Source organism: Hevea brasiliensis, chromosome 14, assembly GCF_030052815.1.
Source record: "Hevea brasiliensis isolate MT/VB/25A 57/8 chromosome 14, ASM3005281v1, whole genome shotgun sequence".
NCBI lineage: Eukaryota > Viridiplantae > Streptophyta > Magnoliopsida > Malpighiales > Euphorbiaceae > Hevea > Hevea brasiliensis.
In genome coordinates this window covers 16,717,871-16,740,673 of record NC_079506.1, presented here as the reverse complement: position 1 = coordinate 16,740,673, position 22,803 = coordinate 16,717,871, and the positions used below count along the sequence as shown (strand labels likewise).

Here is a 22,803-nt window from a genome sequence, read left to right as displayed (position 1 = left end):
CTTAGTGTTGTGGAAAGCCACTCATCTCTCGTTAAATGAATTATGAATCACCATGGACTCGAGACAGGCAACATGACGCAACTTTTTATTTTTATTTATATTTGATTCTTATATTATCATTTAAGTATATTTTTATTTTGATATTATTAAATGGACTCCAATCATGATTTTCTTACAAGTGGACAAATGGTGCAATAGGAGACTACGGGTGGCAAATAAATCATATAATAATAAAAATAATAAAATGTTGAATTAAGCTTCAATGTCAAACCGAGACTACGTGTGGGATGAAGTCAAACAAAGCAGATTATGGTAACCGCGTGCCGTAGACCATTCAACATTCTCTCTCTATATAAACACCTAATCGCCACTTCACTCTTCATCGCCATCTCTATACTCTACATCTTCGCTTCACTCGATCGTCTTCTCTCTCGTTGATCTCTTTCGATTCTTCAATTTTAAATCCGTAATTAATCATGGGGTTGAAGGGTTTTGTTGAAGGTGGTATTGCCTCCATCGTCGCCGGCTCCTCCACCCACCCTCTTGACCTCATCAAGGTCCGCATGCAACTTCAAGGTGAATCCCACCTCCCTAATCCAGCTTCCCTTCAAGCCTTCCGCCCTGCAGTCGCCTTCAACACGGTTGCTGCAGGTGCTGGAAACATTTCCCTACCTGTAGAAGTTCCTCCGCCGCCGGCTCGTGTTGGACCCTTTTCTATCGGTGTCCGTATCATCCAATCTGAAGGCGTGGCCGCCCTTTTCTCTGGTGTATCCGCCACTATTCTCCGCCAGACCTTGTACTCCACCACCCGTATGGGCCTTTATGATATTCTCAAACACAAGTGGACAGACCAAGATACCGGAAGTATGCCACTTCCACGGAAGATTCTTGCTGGCCTTATCTCCGGCGGTGTCGGAGCTGCCGTCGGGAACCCAGCTGACGTGGCTATGGTCCGCATGCAGGCTGATGGACGTCTCCCAATTGACCAACGTCGCAACTACAAGAGTGTGTTCGATGCTTTAACTCAAATGTCAAAGCAAGAAGGAATTGCTAGCCTCTGGCGTGGCTCAGGTCTAACAGTGAACCGTGCAATGATTGTCACTGCATCACAGCTCGCAACCTATGATCAGATCAAGGAGATGATATTGGAAAAGGGTGTGATGAGCGATGGAATAGGGACCCATGTGACGGCGAGCTTCGCTGCTGGGTTTGTGGCATCGGTGGCTTCAAACCCTATAGATGTGATAAAGACTAGGGTTATGAACATGAAGGTGGAGACAGGAGCAGAGCCGCCGTACAAGGGTGCATTAGATTGTGCAATGAAGACAGTGAAGGCTGAGGGTCCTATGGCTTTGTATAAGGGATTTATACCTACAATCTCAAGGCAAGGACCTTTCACAGTGGTGCTCTTTGTCACGCTAGAGCAGGTCAGGAAGCTACTCAAAGATTTCTAATTCATGAGATGATGAAGGAAAACACTATATATAGCTAGCTAGCTGTGAATTGCAGCTTCATTATTGGGAGACTTATTCTTTATTCTTTTTGTAGGCATGGCCGCTACTATAATTTATTGTATTAAAGAAAGTTGATTTTTGATATAAATTAATTCGTCTTTTATCCCATTTCTTTTTGTCCATCTTGGTATATGATTGCAGAATTCACTGGAAATGTAAATCAATTCTCTTAATTAATGTGTTGGACTTGCTCCATATATACAGAATTGATCAAGACATCACCCAAGTTGAGAGGTATACAGACATGCCTACCAGACTAACCCAGCATGTAAAAATATTGCAATCTTTGTTCATTTACTAAACCCATCAAGATACAAACTCATATCAATACTAGGACTAGCTAGGAATGTTGCAGGAGTTGTGACTCTCTTCCAATTTGTCACTTGAAAATTTTTAGGAGATAAGAGCTATCAAGATTTAAATATCCTGACATAATGTATTGCAAAATGAAAGCTTTCACAAAATTTACTTAAATGTCCTATATTGCTCCATCTACAATGTGTCAATGTCTGTCTTCTCTTGTTTCAAACGGGACTATTTATTTATGTAATTTCATTTCATCCTTCTCATATAACCTTATTGTATTTCTACTAAGAATCACTCTTTGTAAGGGTTTGTGAGAATTCAAAAGAGAAGGATTACTCTTATGGTATAATTATAATTCAATAATTAATGAAATAGAAGAAAAATTACTGGATCATTGTTCCAACTCCAAAATCATGGAGAAGATGTTTAGAGTTTTAGTAAATTTTAAGATGCACCGATGTGCTTAAAAGTCACATCAATGTGAATGTGAGTGATAATTTACATACACTGAAAGCATATAATAATTTCCCATAAGTTGTTTATTTCAAAGTTTGTTACACCAAGGCAATGAATTAAGTAATAACTTTGATGCTTACCCCCATAATATAATATATGAGGTTAGATATTTATTATTATTTTTTTTTGAAATAAGATGTATAAATCTTAATTACTTAATTTGATTTTAAAAAATTTCTGATAAACAACAATAGAAAGAGATTGAGTTTCAAGTGAAATCAACCTTCCAGCATGATAAATACTTACTTTATAAAATTTAATTTTATGAAGAAATATATCCCAAATGAATTAGAAGTTATAATAATTAATATTAATTCTGACATTGAAGATATTTGTATAATTAATAAAAAAAATCAACTATAATATATAGATTAATACTTTCATTGTTTAATACCATTCTTATTCATTTTGATCCTAATTTTGTCTGACAAACTCAACTATATGTCATGCATTGATTAGAATCATTGAGGTCAAACAAATTAATTAAAAACAGGAATGAACGAGTCAATTATCCAACGAAATTGAGTTCTTGTCCTACAGACACAGTCTTATCAGTGGAACCCATGAACATGTGACTGAGCCATACTATAACTGCATAGTCCTACAGACCCAACTAAATCATTCATTGCTCCAACAATACATAGTCAAACACAGAAGGCCAAGAATGGTCACAGAAAACAGCACCTAGATAGAGTCAAATATGATACCGTGTAAAATTGATCAAGCCAAAGAAGAAGAATTTTCTTCAAATTTTCTCCATATATATAAATATATATAACTCTTCTTGTCTTTCAAACCTCCAAATTACTTCAACACGTTTCCATTTTTTTAAGTACGTTTTGAGAAATTGGCCTTCTAAAGGTTTTCGTGCTTCCTGAACTCTTCTCTAGATCGATCACACAGCATATACTGCAAAAAAAGATGGGTTTGAAAGGCTTTGTTGAAGGTGGCATTGCCTCCATAGTCGCCGGTGCCTCCACCCACCCTCTAGATCTAATCAAGGTTCGCATGCAACTCCACGGTGAATCCCACCTTCCAAATCCATCCACTTTGCAAGCCTTTCGTCCTGCTTTTGCATTAAGCTCTGCCTCTGCTGCTAACATTTCACTACCAAAAACCTTAGAAGTCCCTCCTCCACCTCGTGTAGGACCTATTTCCCTTGGCATCCGTATCATCCATTCTGAAGGCGTGGCCGCCCTTTTCTCCGGCGTTTCCGCCACTATCCTCCGTCAAACTCTATACTCCACCACCCGTATGGGACTTTATCAAGTCCTTAAACAAAAGTGGGCTGAACCTGACACAGGAAATCTGCCTCTTTTACGCAAGATAGTGGCTGGCCTAGTCGCCGGCGGTGTCGGAGCTGCAGTCGGGAACCCAGCTGACGTGGCTATGGTCCGAATGCAGGCAGATGGACGTCTTCCAATTGAACAACGTCGCAACTACAAGAGTGTGGTGGATGCTCTTACTCAAATGTCGAAGCAAGAAGGCATCGGTAGCCTGTGGTGTGGCTCAGGTCTCACGGTGAACCGTGCAATGATTGTCACCGCATCGCAGCTCGCATCCTATGATCAGATAAAGGAGATGATCTTAGAAAAGGGTGTGATGAGCGATGGAATAGGGACCCATGTGACGGCGAGCTTTGCCGCTGGGTTTGTGGCTGCTGTGGCTTCAAACCCTATAGATGTGATAAAGACTAGGGTTATGAACATGAAGGTGGAAACAGGGGCCGAGCCACCATACAAGGGTGCACTAGATTGTGCAATGAAGACTGTGAGGGCGGAAGGAGCTATGGCATTGTACAAGGGATTTATCCCTACAATCTCAAGGCAAGGACCTTTCACGGTGGTGCTCTTTGTCACTCTAGAGCAGGTCAGAAAGCTTCTTAAGGATCTCTGATTCTTTATAGCGATGGCAAGAAATAGAAGACGAGAAAGCTATAGCAATTGATCCACATTGGACTGCTAGAAAATCGTAGCAATGACCTTTTTCTACAATTCCAATTTGTTTGCTTTCATTCACAATCATTTTCTTTGTATTTTGAGTAATAGAAATTAATGAATATACAAGATGTTGGGGAAATTTTTATTTATATCCTATTCATTATTAATTTATATGGTGAGATTTCAATATTAAATATGTGAAATCTAAATATATGTAAGTTTTTTCTTGTCAATTTTTCTTTTGAACAAACAGATAGGATTATAGTTAACAATGGTTTCAATACGCAGATTGAAGCAAATTCAATTCAATTCTTTTAGCCAAGAATGATTTACATTTTGCTCTGAAATTTGTAGAAGATCGATGTTAATCAAGAACTTGTACAGAGCAAACACCTTTTAATTTAAAAAGATGTTGACGATTAAAATTACTTCTTTGTCATGCCAGCCTCTGATTTTTATGAGAAATTAAAAAATAAAAATCATCTTTGTACGTCATATAGTCCTTGTCCAACTAAATTCTTGATTAATATTTGGTTTTGAAATTCTTGATTAATATTAATATCTAAGAAATTATTCTAAATTTTTTTAAATGTTTGTGGCAAAAATTTTCTATCGATGGTGCATATGACAAATGTAGAAAGAACATAGATATTGTGCATACAAGTGAAACGGGTCGGGTGGGTTATTGTTTGGGTCATAAGACTTCGCGTTAACTAATAGTATGCAAATTACCACTTCTTTTTTTCATAATTTCTCTGTGTGGACGAAATAGCGATGCATTTTAGTCGGCAAATAAAGCTCCCTAGCTAAGAGAATGATAGCTTTTAAGGTGAAGTTAGATTCGATTTATTTTCTCTACATAATATCAGAGTTTACTTATTTTACTTTTGAATCATTTGCAAATGTGTTTACTTGCAAACTTTATATTCAAAATGTTTATGTTGGACTATAATGATGTATATTGTCTATTTATGCTAAATATAAAATTTGGTCAAACCTCCTTCTATCGATCTATTTTTTGAAGTAAAGTTAGATATGACATATTTTCTCTGCAGAAAGTTCAAAAATTTCCTCTTACTCCAATCATGAATTATGGTAATGATTATATTGATCAAAAGAGATTTTTCTCAATTTCATATGTTATGCTATGTGTGTTTATTAGAGTTTCATCTTGTCAACAATTTTGATGAGCCATTTTCTTGTTATCTTCATCATTCTGTCTTCACAATCCCTTCTCTTCCATAATTATGGTTGTTGTTATTATCTTCAAATTAAAATTAAGCAATTTCTACTTAACAAAGGCGCCATTGCTAATGTACCTTTACAAAACTTAACGGTACATTAGAAGCTAGAGATAATTTTCTAACAATACGTGTAGCTTATTGCTAATGTATACCGTTATATAAACTGGTTTAGGGTTTTTCAATGATGCAGCATAAGCTTCACACGATAAAAGAGAAACCGGAGATGGAGAGAAAAACACAAAATTCTAACAGTGCCTCTAGCTATCACAACGGCATCGTTTCACTTCCAGCAGGGTGGAGGACTTAGCAATGCCGTCTTCAACATTTGTTGCACTTTCCTTTTGTAATTTTGAGACATGTCGATCTCTTTGTTTATGTTGCAATTTTGAGACATCCTGGTTTCTTCGAGGTTTTTTGCAATTTCCAAACTTGTTGGTCTTTCATTGTTTATGTAATTTATGGACATGTAAAGGTCCCTCAATAAATTTCCAACATTTTTTTATACATATTAAGTTCCTCTATGTAACACCCCAAAATTTTAAATTTTATTATTTTATGAGCATTTTTAGTATTTTAATTTTATTTAAATTTTTGGAAATTTTTTTGAGATTTTTTCGGATTTTAAAAATCGGGTTCGATTTTCCGAAAATATAAACTTTGATGATTTTTAAAAATTAATTTAAAAACCACGTGGCAAAACTAAAAATATATTTGAAATCTAAAAATTTTTCTGAGTTTTCTGGAAATTTTTCGAAATTTTTGGACCTCGTTTTCGGTCCCGAGGCAGAATAAAAATTCAAAATTTTGTATTCCGAATCGAACCGGCCGAACGAACCGGACCGGATCGGACCGGTCGAATCGGACCGGCTCCTTTTTCTTCTTCTCTTTTCTTCTGCCCGTCCCGACCTCCTCCCCTTCTCTCTCTTTTCTCTCTCCTCCCTCCTCCCCTTGCCGCGCCGCCACCTCCCCTGCCTCCACACCTCGCCGGCGCCTCACCTCAGCCCTCCCCCACGGCCGGCCGCCGCCTGGAACGCCGGAAAACGGCGCCCGAAGTTGGGCGACGCGCGCGCGCGACTGTTGGTCTTCCCGGCCGAAATCCGGCCAATCCGGCCACCAATCGGACCGGGTCTTGTGTCTAAACTCATCTACTCGACGAGAGCTTTCCCTAGACACCAAGAACACCGAAATCCATCGAGCGGTTTGTCCGATTTTTGCCAGGGAAGTTTTTAGCCCATTTTGACTTTTAGGCTAGATTTCTCACAAACCGTGAACCCCACGAGAAAACCGAGAGTACCAGAGCGCTCCACTCGTCGAGAGTTTCGCGGCGACATAAATTTCAAATTTTTCCGACACCGTTTTTCGGTGGGTCCCACGGAACTTCGCAGTATTTTTCTGAGCATTTAATGAGCTTAGAAAATTCTGAAAAATTTATGTACTAACCCCCGTGTTGTGGGCTTCGTGTAGGTATCCTCAATTCGTGGAAATTCTACAGTTGTCCGGGTCTGTGAATTTCCTACGCATGCACTGCTATCAAAAAGTCTCCGAATTGGATCGAGGTTTTGGCTACCCCCCCATTGTCAGACGTCCCGAGCGCGTCCCCGAAGTCGGAATCGGCAAAGGTAAACCCGAACCTTGCTTTTTCGTAATTTTCTAGTGCTTAAATAGGATTAAAAATCCATAAAATATTCGTGGTAGCTCAGAAAATTATGATTCTTTTTGCAATAGCCTAGTAATATTGCTAAGGACCATGGGCAAAGTTTTATAATTTTTAGAGCTTGTTTGGGCAGTTTTTGCAAAAATGATCAATTATGAGGACTAAATTGAAATTTTACATATTGTGATGAATGATTGCTTTGATGGGCCCAGGAGGGGCTGTGTGATGTGATTGAATGGTGGATATATGAGTTGCGAATATAGAAGTGTGTTTTAAGCCCTTTTGCAGGTTGGGTAGGTCCTAGGTATAGGGGAGACTCTGCCGGATTTTCAGCACGACTTAGGACGTACTTGGTCTTTTCTTGATTTGTATGGAGTCATTTATATTAAATAATTGTAATGTAATTGTCAGGTGAGCCGGGACAGCCTTCTTCCTCCACCCAGCCGCCACAGTGACCGTTGTTAAGTCTGTGAGTAAAATATTAATTTTAATTGTAATTTCGATATTATTATATGTTCAAGCATGCCCATGCATCACTTATATGCATATATTTATGTAGTTAAACTCTAGGCACGATTTATGTTGCATTCATAACTGTTAGCGTGCCATGGATGTTGTTGTGGTAATTTGGAGCAGTGTGCGTGCGTTGGCGTGCGTGTGATGTGGTGTGGACTATGGATAGAACGGGTAGACACGGCTTGAGATATTCGCTGGGACCCGGTCCTTCGGGGTAGACACAGCTTGAGTTCTTCGCTAGGACCCCGATTTGGTTATTAAGTGGAAGTCCGAGCTGAGTTCTTCGCTGGCACCAGGTTGGATTTAAGAGAGCTGTATAGGGGATCAGCTCCTATATATTATGATTGATGTTACAGGGTGCGTGAGTGCTCCAAATTACCTTTTTGATGTTATGATGTGAATTTATTGCTGATGTTGCATTTCACTCTACAGGGTACATTAGTTTTAGATAGTTATAGAGATTATGGTTAAAATTGATATTTTACTCTCTGAGTCGAACGCTCACTCCTGTTCAATATTTTTCAGGCCACAGGAGGATATATTTTTGAGGTTAACCTGCTTTTCTCCCTCGCAGGTCGTTTATCAGTATTTGTGTAATTCTATAAACTTCTAGAATTTCTGCATGTATTAGAAATATTTATTTGATTTGGGTCTGTAAACTAAATTATTATTTTGGACCTGTAAAGATAATATTATATGCATGTTTGATGGATTGGATGAGGGAGCTGAGCTCCCATTTATTTTCATGCTGATGAGTATGTGGAGGGCGAGCTGAGCTCCCCAAATTGAGTACATATTTTGTTTACAGGTCGGGTGAGTCAAAAACTCCCCGTTGAAAGGTCCACTTTATGGCCGGACTCTGTCCGGTTGTTTTCTTGAAATTGGGCCCAAATGGGCCTTGGAATTGGGTTAATGAATAGTTAGGCTTACTACGGGCCTCGGGGGCTTTAGGCTGGCCCAGGTCCTAGTGCCGGTCCGGCCCATAGGTTGGGTCGTGACAAATGTGGTATCAGAGCTTAGGCTCCAGATTATTAGGGAATGTTTGTCTAAAGTGTTGGGAAGAGTCTACTAGGAGTCACATGAGGGAAAATAGGGTCCACATTCGTCTTGCATTGTTATCTTTGCTTCTAGTTTCTGCTTCATATAATTATGTATAAATATGAGTCAATAGAGCTGTGTAATGAGTAATTTTGAATTTTATGGGCTAATGCTGCTGAATTTCAGGAAAATGCGTAGAAGCAGGAGAGCTGCCACTGCAACAGAACCAAATGTGCCTGACGAGGTGTCAGCACAAGATGAGGCGCCTGCCCCGAGGAGGCGAGGTAGGAGGCCTAGAGCTGTTCAAGTAGAAGAGCAGCTGCCACTAGTATAGGATCAGTCTTTCATAGCACAGGGTCCCATGGACCCCATGGCAGCTACTCTAGCTGGGTTACAGAAGACCATCGATATGATGGCGCAGTATATGGTCCACCCTCCACAGCAGCAGCAGTCCACCGCACCAAGAGGAGAACCTTACAAACAGATCATAAATTTCAAGAAGTTGGTGCCTGGTATTTATGATGGGTCAGATGATGCATATCGGTTTTTGGATTCCTCTGAGACAGGCGAGGAAACGAGTGCGATTGGTGATAGAAGACTAATAGAGTGTATACAGCATGTCATGGGGCCTATGCCTAGACAATGAATGAATGACTACGTGTTACCTCGGATGGAGGGTTTGTCGTGGGCTCAGTTTGTGGAACTGTTTATCAATCGGTTTGTGCCAGAAAGCTTCAGAGATCAGAAACAGTGGGCCTTTGAGGCCTTAAGACAGAATGGCAGGTCTGTAGATGAATATGCTACAGAATTTCTAGAATTGAGCAGATATGCCCCTACAGCAGTGGCTACAGAAACTATGAAGGTAAAGAGATTCCTAAAGGGGCTTGACAGGAGGTATTCAAACCTGGCCATGATGTCTGATCAGTCTTTTGACGTGGTAGTTGATCGAGCCAGACAGATAAAGATTAGCTATGCTGTGGATGACAGCGAAAGGGCAAAGAAAAACAGAGCAGAGGGTTCTTCAGGTGTTCCCCACATGGCTACTACAGACAGTGGTGGCCAAACTAATTACAGAGGAAGAAGCAGGAATAAGAGAAGTGGTTTTAGACACAAATCCCGAGATTCGGACGAGTGCGGATCCAGCGGTGGTAGCGATTCGAAGTACAGCAATTGGTGCAGTTCAGATCCTCCTTGGCACCTTGTGCACGGTGTGGAAGAGGACATTCTGGACCTTGTATGATGGGTTCAGAGTATGCTTGGTGTGGCCAACTAGGTCACTTTGCTAGGAATGCCTCGTGTTCGATGAGCCACGGATGGGGTCACGAGTTACATTGCAAATGTTCCTCGGCAGTTGTATCCGGTGCTTCGGCAAAGATGGCGATCGATTCGATGGCCAACAGGGCCGAGGACAAGGGGCGTGGATTTGGAGGCGGTCAGAGGTAGAAGTCGATGTCGAGGTTACGCCACTCGGGGTAGGGGTCAAGCTCGGGTTTTCACCACGACCCACCAGGATGCTCGAGCTTCAAATGCGATTGTGGCGGTATTCTTCAGTACATTCCTATGAGGCTCGTGTTTTAATAGATCCGGGTGCTACGCACTCATTTGTCTCCCCTGTGTTTGCCATGAGGTTGGGTAGAAACCCTACAACTTTAGAGTGCCCTTTGTCGGTAGCTACCCCACTTAGCGACAACATAGAGGTAGATATGATTTTTCTGGGTAGTCCAGTGGTAGTGGATGGAAAAATCCTCCCAGCAGGCTTGGTTTCTCTACCAGTAATGGATTGTGATGTAATTTTGGGGATGGATTGGTTGGCAACTCATTATGCCACTTTAGACTGCAAGAACAAAAAGGTGCATTTCCACATACCTGGTGTGGAAGAGTTTAGCTTTGATGGTGACAGGAGCGTGGCTCCATATAACTTGATGTCAGCAATTAGTGCTAGAAAAATGTTGAGGCGTGGATGCCAAGGGTATTTGGCATTGGTGAGAGATACATCCGTAGAAGGTGTCAGCATGGAAAATGTTCCTGTTGTCAGAGAATTTATGGATGTCTTCCCAGAGGAGCTTTCAGGGTTGCCACCAGGAAGGGAAATAGAGTTTTGCATTGATGTTGTGCCGGGTACAAACCCCATATCAATGCCGCCTTATAGGATGGCACCAGCAGAATTGAAAGATTTAAAGGAGCAACTACATGAGCTTTTGGACAAGGGTTTCATACGTCCGAGCACTTCACCTTGGGGCGCTCCTGTGCTATTTGTAAGAAAGAAAGATGGGTCATTGAGGTTGTGTATTGACTACAGGCAGCTGAACAAGGTGACTGTGAAGAACAAGTATCCACTTCCTCGGATCGATGATCTATTTGATCAGCTCCAAGGAGCTAGATTCTTTTCCAAGATAGACCTGCAATCAGGCTACCATCAGTTGAGAATCAGGAATGAGGACGTGTCCAAAACGGCATTCAGGACAAGATATGGTCATTATGAGTTCTTGATGATGTCTTTTGGACTCACTAATGCACCAGCAGCCTTTATGGATTTGATGAACCGGATGTTCAAGCCATTTTTGGACCGTTTTGTCATCGTATTTATAGATGACATTTTGGTATACTCTCAGACCGAGGAAGAACACGTGTGGCACTTGAGGATGGTGTTGCAGACTTTGAGGAAGCACCAGTTATATGTCAAATTTTCAAAATGTGAATTTTGGCTAGAAAGCATCTCATTCTTGGGACACGTGGTTTCTAGTGAAGGTATTCAAGTGGATCCCAAGAAAATTGAAGTCAGAATCGATTGGCTTAGGCCTACAACAGTCACTGAGGTGCGAAGTTTTCTGGGTTTAGCTGGCTACTATAGGCGTTTTGTGCAAGATTTTTCCAGGATAGCGGCTCCCTTAACTAAGTTAACTCGGAAGAATGTTCCATTAATTTGGACAGATGACTGTGAGAAGAGCTTCCAGAAGCTTAAGGAGTGTCTAACCACCGCCCCTGTGTTGACACTACCTATGAGTGGTGAAGGATACACCGTGTATTGTGACGCCTCCAGAGTTGGCCTAGGGTGTGTTTTGATGCAGAATGGAAAAGTAGTGGCTTATGCTTCAAGGCAGTTGAAGAGGCATAAGCAGAACTACCCCACCCATGACTTGGAAATGGCGGCTGTAATCTTTGCACTAAAAATCTGGAGACACTACCTGTATGGTGAAGTGTGCGAGATATACACCGATCATAAGAGTTTGAAGTACATCTTCCAACAGAGGGATTTAAACTTGAGATAGAGGAGATGGATGGAGCTTCTAAAGGACTATGACTGCACCATCCAGTACCACCCTGGGAAGGTCAATGTAGTAGCAGATGCTTTGAGCAGAAAATCTTCTGGCAGTTTGCCGCACATTTCAGCGGAGAAGCGACCGTTGATTCAGGAGGTACATGAGTTGAAGGATCAAGGTTTAATCCTAGATCTTTCAGATGAGGGGGTATTGTTGGCTCATTTTTCAGTGAGGCCAGACTTGCGAGACAGAGTTAGAGTTTCCCAGCACAGAGACCAACAATTGATGAAGATCATAGAAAGAGTACAGCAAGGTGAAGGTGGTGAGTTTGGATTTGCCAATGATGGCGCCCTAGTGCAGGGTTCTAGGATATGTGTGCCCGATGTGGACAACCTCAGGAATGAAATCATGCGAGAGGCAAACTACACACTGTACAGTGTCCACCCAAGTTCCACCAAGATGTACCATGATGTGAAAGATAGCTACTGGTGGAATGGTATGAAGAGAGACATAGCAGACTTTGTGTCCAAGTGCTTGACTTGTCAGAAGGTGAAGTTTGAACACCAGAGACCATCAGGGAAGCTGCAAGAGCTCCCTATCCCAGAATGGAAGTGGGAAATGATCACTATGGATTTTGTGACTGGGTTGCCTCGTACCACGCGAGGATATGACTCGATATGGGTAATTGTAGACCGTCTAACCAAATCAGCTCACTTCTTGCCTGTAAAGACTACATACTCTGTGGCACAGTATGCCCGGCTCTACATTCGAGAAATAGTCAGATTGCATGGAGTTCCGGCTTCCATAATATATGACAGAAGGCCCCAGTTCACTTCTTGATTTTGGAGAAAGTTACAGGAGGCACTTAGCACAGAATTGAACTTCAGTACGGCTTTCCACCCTCGCATGCAGACAAATTGAAGGACAATCCAAACAACGGAAGACATACTTGCATGAGTGTTTTGGATTTTGGAGGTCAATGGGATGAGCCTAGCTTTGGTGGAGTTTGCCTACAACAGCTTATCACTCCAAAGATAGGGATGGCACCCTATGAGGCATTATATGGAAGAAAGTGTAGGTCTCCTCTGTGTTGGACAGAAATGGGGGAAGTGAAGGTGCATGATGTAGACCTAGTGCAGTACACTTCAGAGGTAGTTCCTTTAATCAGGAACGATCAAAACTTTTTCGAGGCGTAAGAGTTATACTGCACTTTGACGGAGGGATGTGGAGTTTGCAGTGGGCGACTATGTATTCCTGAAGGTTTCTCCAATGAAGGGAGTCATGAGATTTGGAAAGAAGGGCAAGTTAGCACCTCGGTATATTGGACCTTTTGAGGTTACTGACAGAGTTGGAGCAGTTGCCTACCGGTTGGAACTACCACCCAACCTTTCTCACGTTCATCCCGTATTTCACATCTCCATGCTCAGGAAATACATTCCAGATCCTTCTCATGTACTACAGCCAGATGTAATAGAGCTAAAAGAGAATTTGACATTTGAGGAGCAACCTGTAGCCATAGTGGACTATCAAGTGAGACAGCTAAGATCCAAACAGATCCTTATGGTTAAGGTTTTGTGGAGGAGTCAGTCAGTAGAAGAGTGCACCTGGGAGTCAGAACGGGACATGCGTAGCAAGTACCCTTATTTGTTCAATGTATAAACATGTGCTTTATTCTGCCTTGTGTAAAAATTCGAGGACGAATTTTCTGTAAGGGGGGAAGAATGTAACACCCCAAAATTTTAAATTTTATTATTTTATGAGCATTTTTAGTATTTTAATTTTATTTAAATTTTTGGAAATTTTTTTGAGATTTTTTCGGATTTTAAAAATCGGGTTCGATTTTCCTAAAATATAAACTTTGATGATTTTTAAAAATTAATTTAAAGACCACGTGGTAAAACTAAAAATATATTTAGAATCTAAAAATTTTTCTGAGTTTTTTGAAATTTTTTCGGAATTTTTGGACCTCGTTTTCGGTCCCGAGACAGAGTAAAAATTCAAAATTTTGTATTTCGAATCGAACCGGACCGGATCAGACCGGTCGAATCGGACCGGCTCCTTTTTCTTCTTCTCTTTTCTTCCGCGCGTCCCGACCTGCTCCCCTTCTCTCTCTCTTTTCTCTCTCCTCCCTCCTCCCCTTGCCGCGCCGCCACCTCCCCTGCCTCCCCACCTCGCCGGCGCCTCACCTCAGCCCTCCCCCACGGCCGCCACGCTGAACGCATGAAAACGGCGCCGAAGTTAGCGACAGCGCAAGAATCGTTAGTCTTCCCGGCCGAAATCCGGCCAATCCGGCCACCAATCGGACCGGGTCTTGTATCTAAACTCATCTACTTGACGAGAGCTTTCCATAGACACTAAGAACACCGAAATCCATCGAGCGGTTTGTCCGATTTTTGCCCGGGAAGTTTTTAGCCCATTTTGACTTTTGGGCTAGATTTCTCACAAACCGTGAACCCTACGAGAAAACCGAGAGTACCAGAGCACTCCACTCGTCGAGAGTTTCGCGGCGACATAAATTTCAAATTTTTCCGATACCGTTTTTCGATGGGTCCCACAGAACTTCACAGTATTTTTCCGAGCATTTAATAAGCTTAAAAAATTCTAAAAAATTTATGTACTAACCCCCGTGTTGTGGGCTTCGTGTAAGTATCCTCAATTCACGGAAATTCGACAGTTGTCTAGGTCTGTGAATTTCCGCCGCATGCACTGCTAGGAAAAGTCTCCGAATTGGATCGAGGTTTTGGCTACCCCATTATCGACGCCCGAGCGTCCTCAAGTCGGAATCGGCAAAGGTAAACCCGAACCTTGCTTTTTCGTAATTTTCTAGTGCTTAAATAGGATTAAAAATCCATAAAATATTCGTGGTAGCTCAGAAAATTATGATTCTTTTTGCAATAGCCTAGTAATATTGCTAAGGACTGCGGGGCAAAGTTTTAGAATTTTTAGAGCTTGTTTGGGCAGTTTTTGCAAAAATGATCAATTATGAGGACTAAATTGAAATTTTACATGTTGTGATGAATGATTACTTTGATGGGCCCAGGAGGGGCTGTGTGATGTGATTGAATGGTGGATATATGAGTTGCGAATATAGAAGTGTGTTTTAAGCCCTTTTGTAGGTTGGGTAAGTCCTAGGTATAGGGGAGACTCTGCAGGATTTTCGGCACGACTTAGGACGTACTTGGTCTTTTCTTGATTTGTATGGAGTCATTTGTATTAAATAATTGTAATGTAATTGTCAAGTGAGTCGGGACAGCCTTCTTCTTCCGCCCAGCCGCCACAGTGACCGTTGTTAAGTCTGTGAGTAAAATATTAATTTTAATTGTAATTTCGATATTATTATATGTTCAAGCATGCCCATGCATCACTTATATGCATATATTTATGTAGTTAAACTCTAGGCACGATTTATGTTGCATTCATAACTGTTAGCGTGCCATGGATGTTGTTGTGGTAATTCGGAGCAGTGTGCGTGCGTTGGCGTGCGTGTGATATGGTATGGACTATGGATAGGACGGGTAGACACGGCTTGAGATCTTCGCTGGGACCCGGTCCTTCGGGGTAGACACGGCTTAAGTTCTTCGCTAGGACCCCGATTTGGTTATTAAGTGGAAGTCCGAGCTGAGTTCTTCACGGCACTGTGTTGGATTTAAGAGAGTCAGATAGGGATCACCCCATATATTATGATTGATGTTACAGGGTGCGTGAGTGCTCCAAATTACCTTTTTGATGTTATGATGTGAATTTATTACTGATGTTGCATTTCACTCTACAGGGTGCATTAGTTTTAGATAGTTATAGAGATTATGGTTAAAATTGATATTTTACTCTCTGAGTCGAACGCTCACTCCTGTTCAATATTTTTCAGGCCACAGGAGGATATATTTTTGAGGTTAACCTGCTTTTCTCCCTCGCAGGTCGTTTATCAGTATTTGTGTAATTCTATAAACTTCTAGAATTTCTGCATGTGTTAGAAATATTTATTTGATTTGGGTCTGTAAACTAAATTATTATTTTGGACCTGTAAAGTTAATATTCTATGCATGTTTGATGGATTGGATGAGGGAGCTGAGCTCCCATTTATTTTCATGCTGATGAGTATGTGGAGGGTGAGCTGAGCTCCCCAAATTGAGTACATATTTTGTTTACAGGTCGGGTGAGTCAAAAACTCCCCGTTGAAAGGTCCACTTTATGGCCGGACTCTGTCCGGTTGTTTTCTTGAAATTGGGCCCAAATGGGCCTTGGAATTGGGTTAATGAATAGTTAGGCTTACTACGGGCCTCGGAGGCTTTAAGCTGGCCCAGATCCTAGTGCCGGTCCGGCCCATAGGTTGGGTCGTGACACTCTACAACAAGTTTTGTAATTTTTGGACATGCCTAAGTCCTTCAATAAATCCTTCTTCAATATTTTTTTTCTTTTAATTAAAATATAAAATATCTAACAAAATCTTAGCAATTTTAATAGAAATTTTGTCTATAATAAGAGATAAAGGAAAGTTAAACAAAATAGGTATTTGGATAGACTATTTATTTTTAACTTTTGACTTAAAATATGTTTATAATTTATAAATAAATTTAAAAATTAGTAGTTAATTATTTAATAAAATTATTTAAAATTAATTTTTAAATAATTTAAGTGTTTGGTTAAAGTGCTTAAGTATGACTTAACTTGTTAAAATGACAAAAAAGATATAAAATCAAGTATTATGGTTATTTATAATATTGATATTTTTAAAAATTATTAAGATAATTCAGTTAAAAGTAAGAGGTATTTTACTTATGACTCATAATTTATTTTATATAGTTTTTTTTAACTTATAAGTTAAAATAAATATTAATTTACTTATAACTTTTTACTTATAAATAATTTGACTAGCTTATAAGGAAAATTAAATACCTTTTTACATAATTAAAAAAATTAAATTAAAAAATGTAAAATTATGAATATGAGAAATATAGGAGTTTAGCTATGATTAAAAGTACTTAATCATACTAACAAAAAATTATTCCATTTTTCTTAATTAATAAATCTTAATGAAATTATTTTTATCTTAAAAAAATTTTAAAAGTATATTTTATTTACTAAAATTGCAGCTATAGTGGAGATACACTAGCATTATTTTTTAAATATATAGTATATATTATTTACCTAACTTAATTAATCCTAATTTAATTTACATTATTAATTAATAAATTTAAATAGTTTATTTTATTTACCCAAATTTCCCCTCAAATTTTATAGTGGGAATACACAACCTAACTTTTGACTTTCTATATATATAAAAATAAATTATTATTTTATTTAATGAGCAAAATAAAATATTATTTTATAGCAGTTATGTTTACAATTATTAGCTATAACGATAAGAAATTCAAAGTTGAAGACTTGGATGAAGAACATGGGATTACTTTCCTAAATTGACAGGAAAATTCCAATTTCAAGGCACTTAATTAGATATAGAATGTAAAGGCAATGTTGGTAATTAAGCACTATCATTAACTATATATATTAATATAATACTAATTGCGTTTCATGATTAATTAGGTTTTCCCTTTCTTTCAACTTTTCAATTACTTTTATGAGTGCTTTTCCACGAATATTGACACATAATTAAGCATTCCTTTGTCTCCACCACTAACATCAACATCATCCTTAATTTCTGCCCGTTTTCTCCACTAATTAATCTTTGCCTCTAATTATTAAGAATTTATTAAGTACAATCATTATATGTACAAGAAATGTATTCTGATAGTTAATTATGATGAGATCAAAATTCATCATAATTAATAGTTATAATATAATTATTATACATATAATAATTGTATTTAAAATTTTTCTTAATTACTTTATTAAAATAATATTTATTTAACTCAATAATATTAAAGTAATATCTAAAATTGTGAAGTCTTGATTTAACTCAATGATTAATAGTTGAACCCAATTATTAAAAAATTGCATAACTTTAATTTAGGTAATCAAAGAAATTAGACTCACTAAACACAGACTCTTTTTTTATTGTGATAAATAAAACATTGTGGATTAGTTATTGCATATTATGTAATTTTTTTTTATACTTTTAAAATTTTTAAATGGGTTAAAGTTGTCATCAAATAATTGGATCAGTGGTGTGAAGTTGATGTCCAGTTAAATTTTATCTATAAGATTAAGAGATTTAAATCTTTAAAATACCATTGTTGGAAAGGTTTCATTTGAATAGCAACCCCAACTCGAGCATGAAAAATCACGTATTTAAAATAAAAAAAATTAAAAAATTAAAATAATATAGACTCAAATGCGAGTGATATATTTTTAACCATTAAAGCAACAGTTAAACAACTAATTAAATTATCTTAAAATTAACATCAATACTATTTTGTTTAGCATTTCTACATCCAACAATAAATTAAACAAGAAAAAAAAAAAGGGCTATGGTTAGTCACTCAGTTGGTCACATAGCATTAACATACTTTTGGAAAGCACATGCAAACAATTTGGAGAAGAAGAATCATGCAATGTGAAGCACTATGTACACTTTAAAATATAAAATTAGTAGCTAGTGAGATTGATTTCATTATATAGTATTTTAAGAAATCCCATATATCCCTTCACTCATTTTTTAATTGCCTGGAAAAAAGCAGACCTTAATTAATTGTAATGTTGTGAATAAATTTAATTAAAATTTGCGATTTGTGTTCCCTCCACTCTCAGCAACATGCTTGGAGTTTGATTATTTATATTTGTAAAATAATAATAATAATAATAATAATAATAATAATAATAATGTCACATTATTAGTTAGATTTAGATTACTCAAACCCATACAATAGTTTATTTTCGTAATTATATATAATTTACTGACAGCTTGTCTTTTATCACACAGGTGTTTTTTATATTATTTTCACTATTAAAATTAATTATTACAGAGTTAACCAAAAGAAATTAATTATTACAGTTGTTGGTTTACGTAAATTATATATATATATATAGACTGCAATCAATGACTAATTATTATTGTTATTATTATTATTATTATTATCATGCCTTACTCATGTCGTATATCTTGACTATTATTTTCTCTAATAAGTTCAATAACAGAGCGGCTATTTTGATATTCCTATTAAAATCGGTGTTAAGAAAATATTTTTTGAAATATATTAATTTAAAAGTATTAAAAATAATTTAAGATTAAATTTAATAAATTTTAATTTTTAAAATATTAAAATAATAAAATAAAAATTTTAAATTATTTTTTAATAATATTTAAAATAATATTTTTTTCATAAAAAGTAATTTTGATCTTCAAATTTCAATGCAAAACAGATATTTAATACCCACTTAAAATGTGTATTTAAAAATTAATTTATGAGCATTGATTTTGAGAATTGATAGTTGTGAGATGTTAATTGTGGTTTACATATACACATATATATTGATATACTAAAAAATTAATAATTATTTTGTTAAGTAAAGGTATATTTAAAATTTAAATATACCTTTACTTAACAAAATAATTATTAATTTTTTAGTATATCAATATATATGTGTTAGTATATCAATATATATGTGTGTCTATAAAATTAATAATTATTTTGTTAAGTAAAGGTATATTTAAAATTTAGTAGGAGCAATGTATATATATATATATTCACACGCACTAATGTATCTATTAAAAATTATAATTATTTAATTTATATGGCAGTATGCTTAAAATTTTGTAAGATAATTTTATAGAACTAAAATTTATATATAAAAATATAGGAGCAATTACACTAATTGAATGAGGACAATTCTTTAAAAATAAAGAATTTATTTAAAATTTTGTAAAAAAAAAAATGAGGCGAGATAAATTATTATTTAAATCACTCTCTATAATCACTATTGATAGCTTTTTGTAAATGTATTTGGAGAGAGAGAGAGATGGGCATGAGAAATTTCAGAATTTAATGATAATTTTGTTTGATTTTAGATGAAGAACCGATTAATTAATAGAATAAAAAATTGAGAATTAAAGAAAAATTGGATCGTAATGATCATATTCATTTAGATTACTAATATATTAATGGACATCTAATTATGAGTGAGAGGCACATGTTTATGTCTATAGTTGTTATATTTATTAATTATAATTGCATGCCAGTGTTATTATTGTTTTTTTTTGTTCAAGTTCTTATTATTATTAGTGATGGTTTCATGGAGAGTTAATTTTTCTTTTCTTTTCTTTATCATCCAAAAGTCCAAAGTCGTAATAATGTTAATTATGAAAATTTATCCTATTTAGAGATTTGGCTGTCCTTAAATTAATGTGTAGTTCAGTGATTTAGTGATCATCTTTAGTTAATCTCCATACAATAAGACACCCAAAAAATAGCATACAATACAATGATGAATGCAGAATTTCATTTAGAGAGTTCATTTTAAAAATTTATATATATCTCTTATTAAAGATATTAATTTTTTTTGTCTACCTGCTATGCAGATTATTTATATTTTTATTTTAATAATATAATTTAATATATATATATATATATATATATTATATTTTCATAATTATATTATAAAATGTTGATAATAAAGTTATTAAATAATTATAAATTTATTTTAAGTGTCAATAAATAAATATATTATTTTTTATTATTGTTGATATATATCAATAAAAAATAAATAAAATAGAAGAAAAAAATACATATGTCACATAGCCATTTCTGAGATATCATATATTTTTTAAAAAATAATTCACTGTTTTTCTATTTGAGTAAAAATTTAATTTAAAAAATGGTTAATTTTTAGACATATTATAATGAACAGAAATTTTAAAATTTATAATTCTTAAATGATGTCATAAAAAAATTTAAAAAACTATTAATATTTTTACATGAGATGAGATTTTAATAGTTGAAATTTAAAGATATTTAGATAAAATTTAATATTTAATATCATAAGATAATTTTTGTACAACAAAATATAAAAACAAAAATAAAGAAGGTTACTAAATATATTTTAAATAATTATTTAAATATATATATATATATTAAACTTTTTACAAAATAATCCACTCCCTTCAAAAAAATAATTCACCTTTTTTTTGTAATTTAATAAAAAACAAAAAATAGTTACTTTTAAAGATATTATGATGAGCCGAAATTTAAGAACTTTAAAATTTTTTAAAGATATAGTAAAAAGGAATTTTAATTAATTATTAATATTTTCCTATAAAATAGATTTTGATAATTAAAATTTAAAAATATTTATATGAAAATTAATATTTAATATGATAAGTTAATTTTATATAATAAAATATAAGAATAAAAATTAAAATGGTTATAGCAAATAACATTTTTCTTAAGTATTGTTGTTAAATTAGGTGGCACATTTTAATAAAGTTTATCGCATACATTCATATTATTAATTATCAATTATATATTTATATTTATCTAATCTAACTTGATTTTATGGTTAAAGGCATATCATTTGGTAGATTTAAGATTGAATCCCACTCCCTTAATTTCCATACTTAAAAAAACTCTATATTTATATTTCTTTTACACTAATATCAATTATAAATGCATTTTAAAAAAAAGAATATTAAAATTTAGAAATCAACATATAATATATAATATATGTATATTCAAATGTTATGAATTATGAAATATTCGTATTTTCATTTGAAGTGTTTGTGTCAAACCTTTTTTACATACTATTTGTTTTAAATTATATTAACACATTTTATAAATATTTATATATATTAAAAAACGTCACAATTTGAAAATTTTAAAATATTTAATGAATATAATTTTTATTCATATTAATTATATTTTATATATGTTATCCATAAAATAAATTATTAACTTTTTATATGACGCCATTGCCATCCATAATCCACCTCCAATAGTATAGATTTTGCTAAAAACTATGACAATTGTAAATTTTTTTTCTTAAAAATATTATGAAAAATTAACTCTCCATAACAAAAAAAACCCCACTTATGTTCTTAATTTTCACAAGAATATTTGCTTTTATTTTCTAAATTCAGTACTAAATAAAGAAAATTAAGTTGAGATTAATTCAAACAAGTCAAAAAATGATAAGTAATTAACCCAGTAACTACTTATTTCAAATTTTATTATTATAAATAATAGAGCGATTCATATATTTTATTTAATTAATAAAGCTAAATTACTAGTAATTCAAATGAGTTAATTTTCTTCCTACAAAGGATGGAGCTTTAGAAACACAGGTACAAGTGTGATTTTGACAAATACAATTTTCACACAAGCATTTGGGGTAGACACAGTACTCTTGAGTTTGAGTGCATGCGAAACTAACTATAGGACCTCTTTTTACTTGAGCTGCATCGATCTGTAGCTGCAAATCATCTATACATACAAAACAATTTTACTTCATTGAAATGAAGATAGATAAATAGATAGACACTAACAGAAAAGTTGAAATAGATAGATAGATAGAGAGCGAGAGAGGAAGAGAGACTAACAAGATCCAATGAGCAGAAAAGCAAGAAGAAATGCCAACTTGAGTGCATACATTTTGATATTGATGAAGCTGTTCTTGAGCTTTACATCGTGTTGTGTGTGTGTGAGTGTGTGAGTGTGTGTGTGTGTATATATATATATATATGAAAATAGGTTTTAATTCAGGAATGTGATATTCTCATATAAAATAACAGATTTTTCTTACCTTATATTAATTATAGTAAACGATTTTAAAAAATCCATAATTTTTAATTATAGATCTTATAGTACTTATAACTATGAGCAGTATAAGGAAGGAGAGTTTTCTTGATTGTATGCATGTGGCAATTAC

General features: G+C 35.5%; 2 protein-coding genes across 2 annotated transcripts; both read left to right on the top strand.

Moving 5' to 3' along the window:
* Window positions 1-366: 366 nt before the first annotated feature.
* LOC110636141 (mitochondrial uncoupling protein 5-like) lies at window positions 367-1,622 on the top strand. The gene has a single exon (XM_021785699.2). The coding sequence runs from the start codon at window positions 477-479 to the stop codon at window positions 1,452-1,454; it is 978 nt and encodes a 325-aa protein (XP_021641391.2). The 5' UTR covers window positions 367-476; the 3' UTR covers window positions 1,455-1,622.
* A 1,512-nt stretch (window positions 1,623-3,134) lies between these two features.
* Window positions 3,135-4,415, top strand: LOC110636113 (mitochondrial uncoupling protein 5). The gene has a single exon (XM_021785670.2). It carries the CDS (start codon window positions 3,258-3,260, stop codon window positions 4,230-4,232), a length of 975 nt encoding a protein of 324 aa, XP_021641362.1. The 5' UTR covers window positions 3,135-3,257; the 3' UTR covers window positions 4,233-4,415.
* Window positions 4,416-22,803: the final 18,388 nt, after the last annotated feature.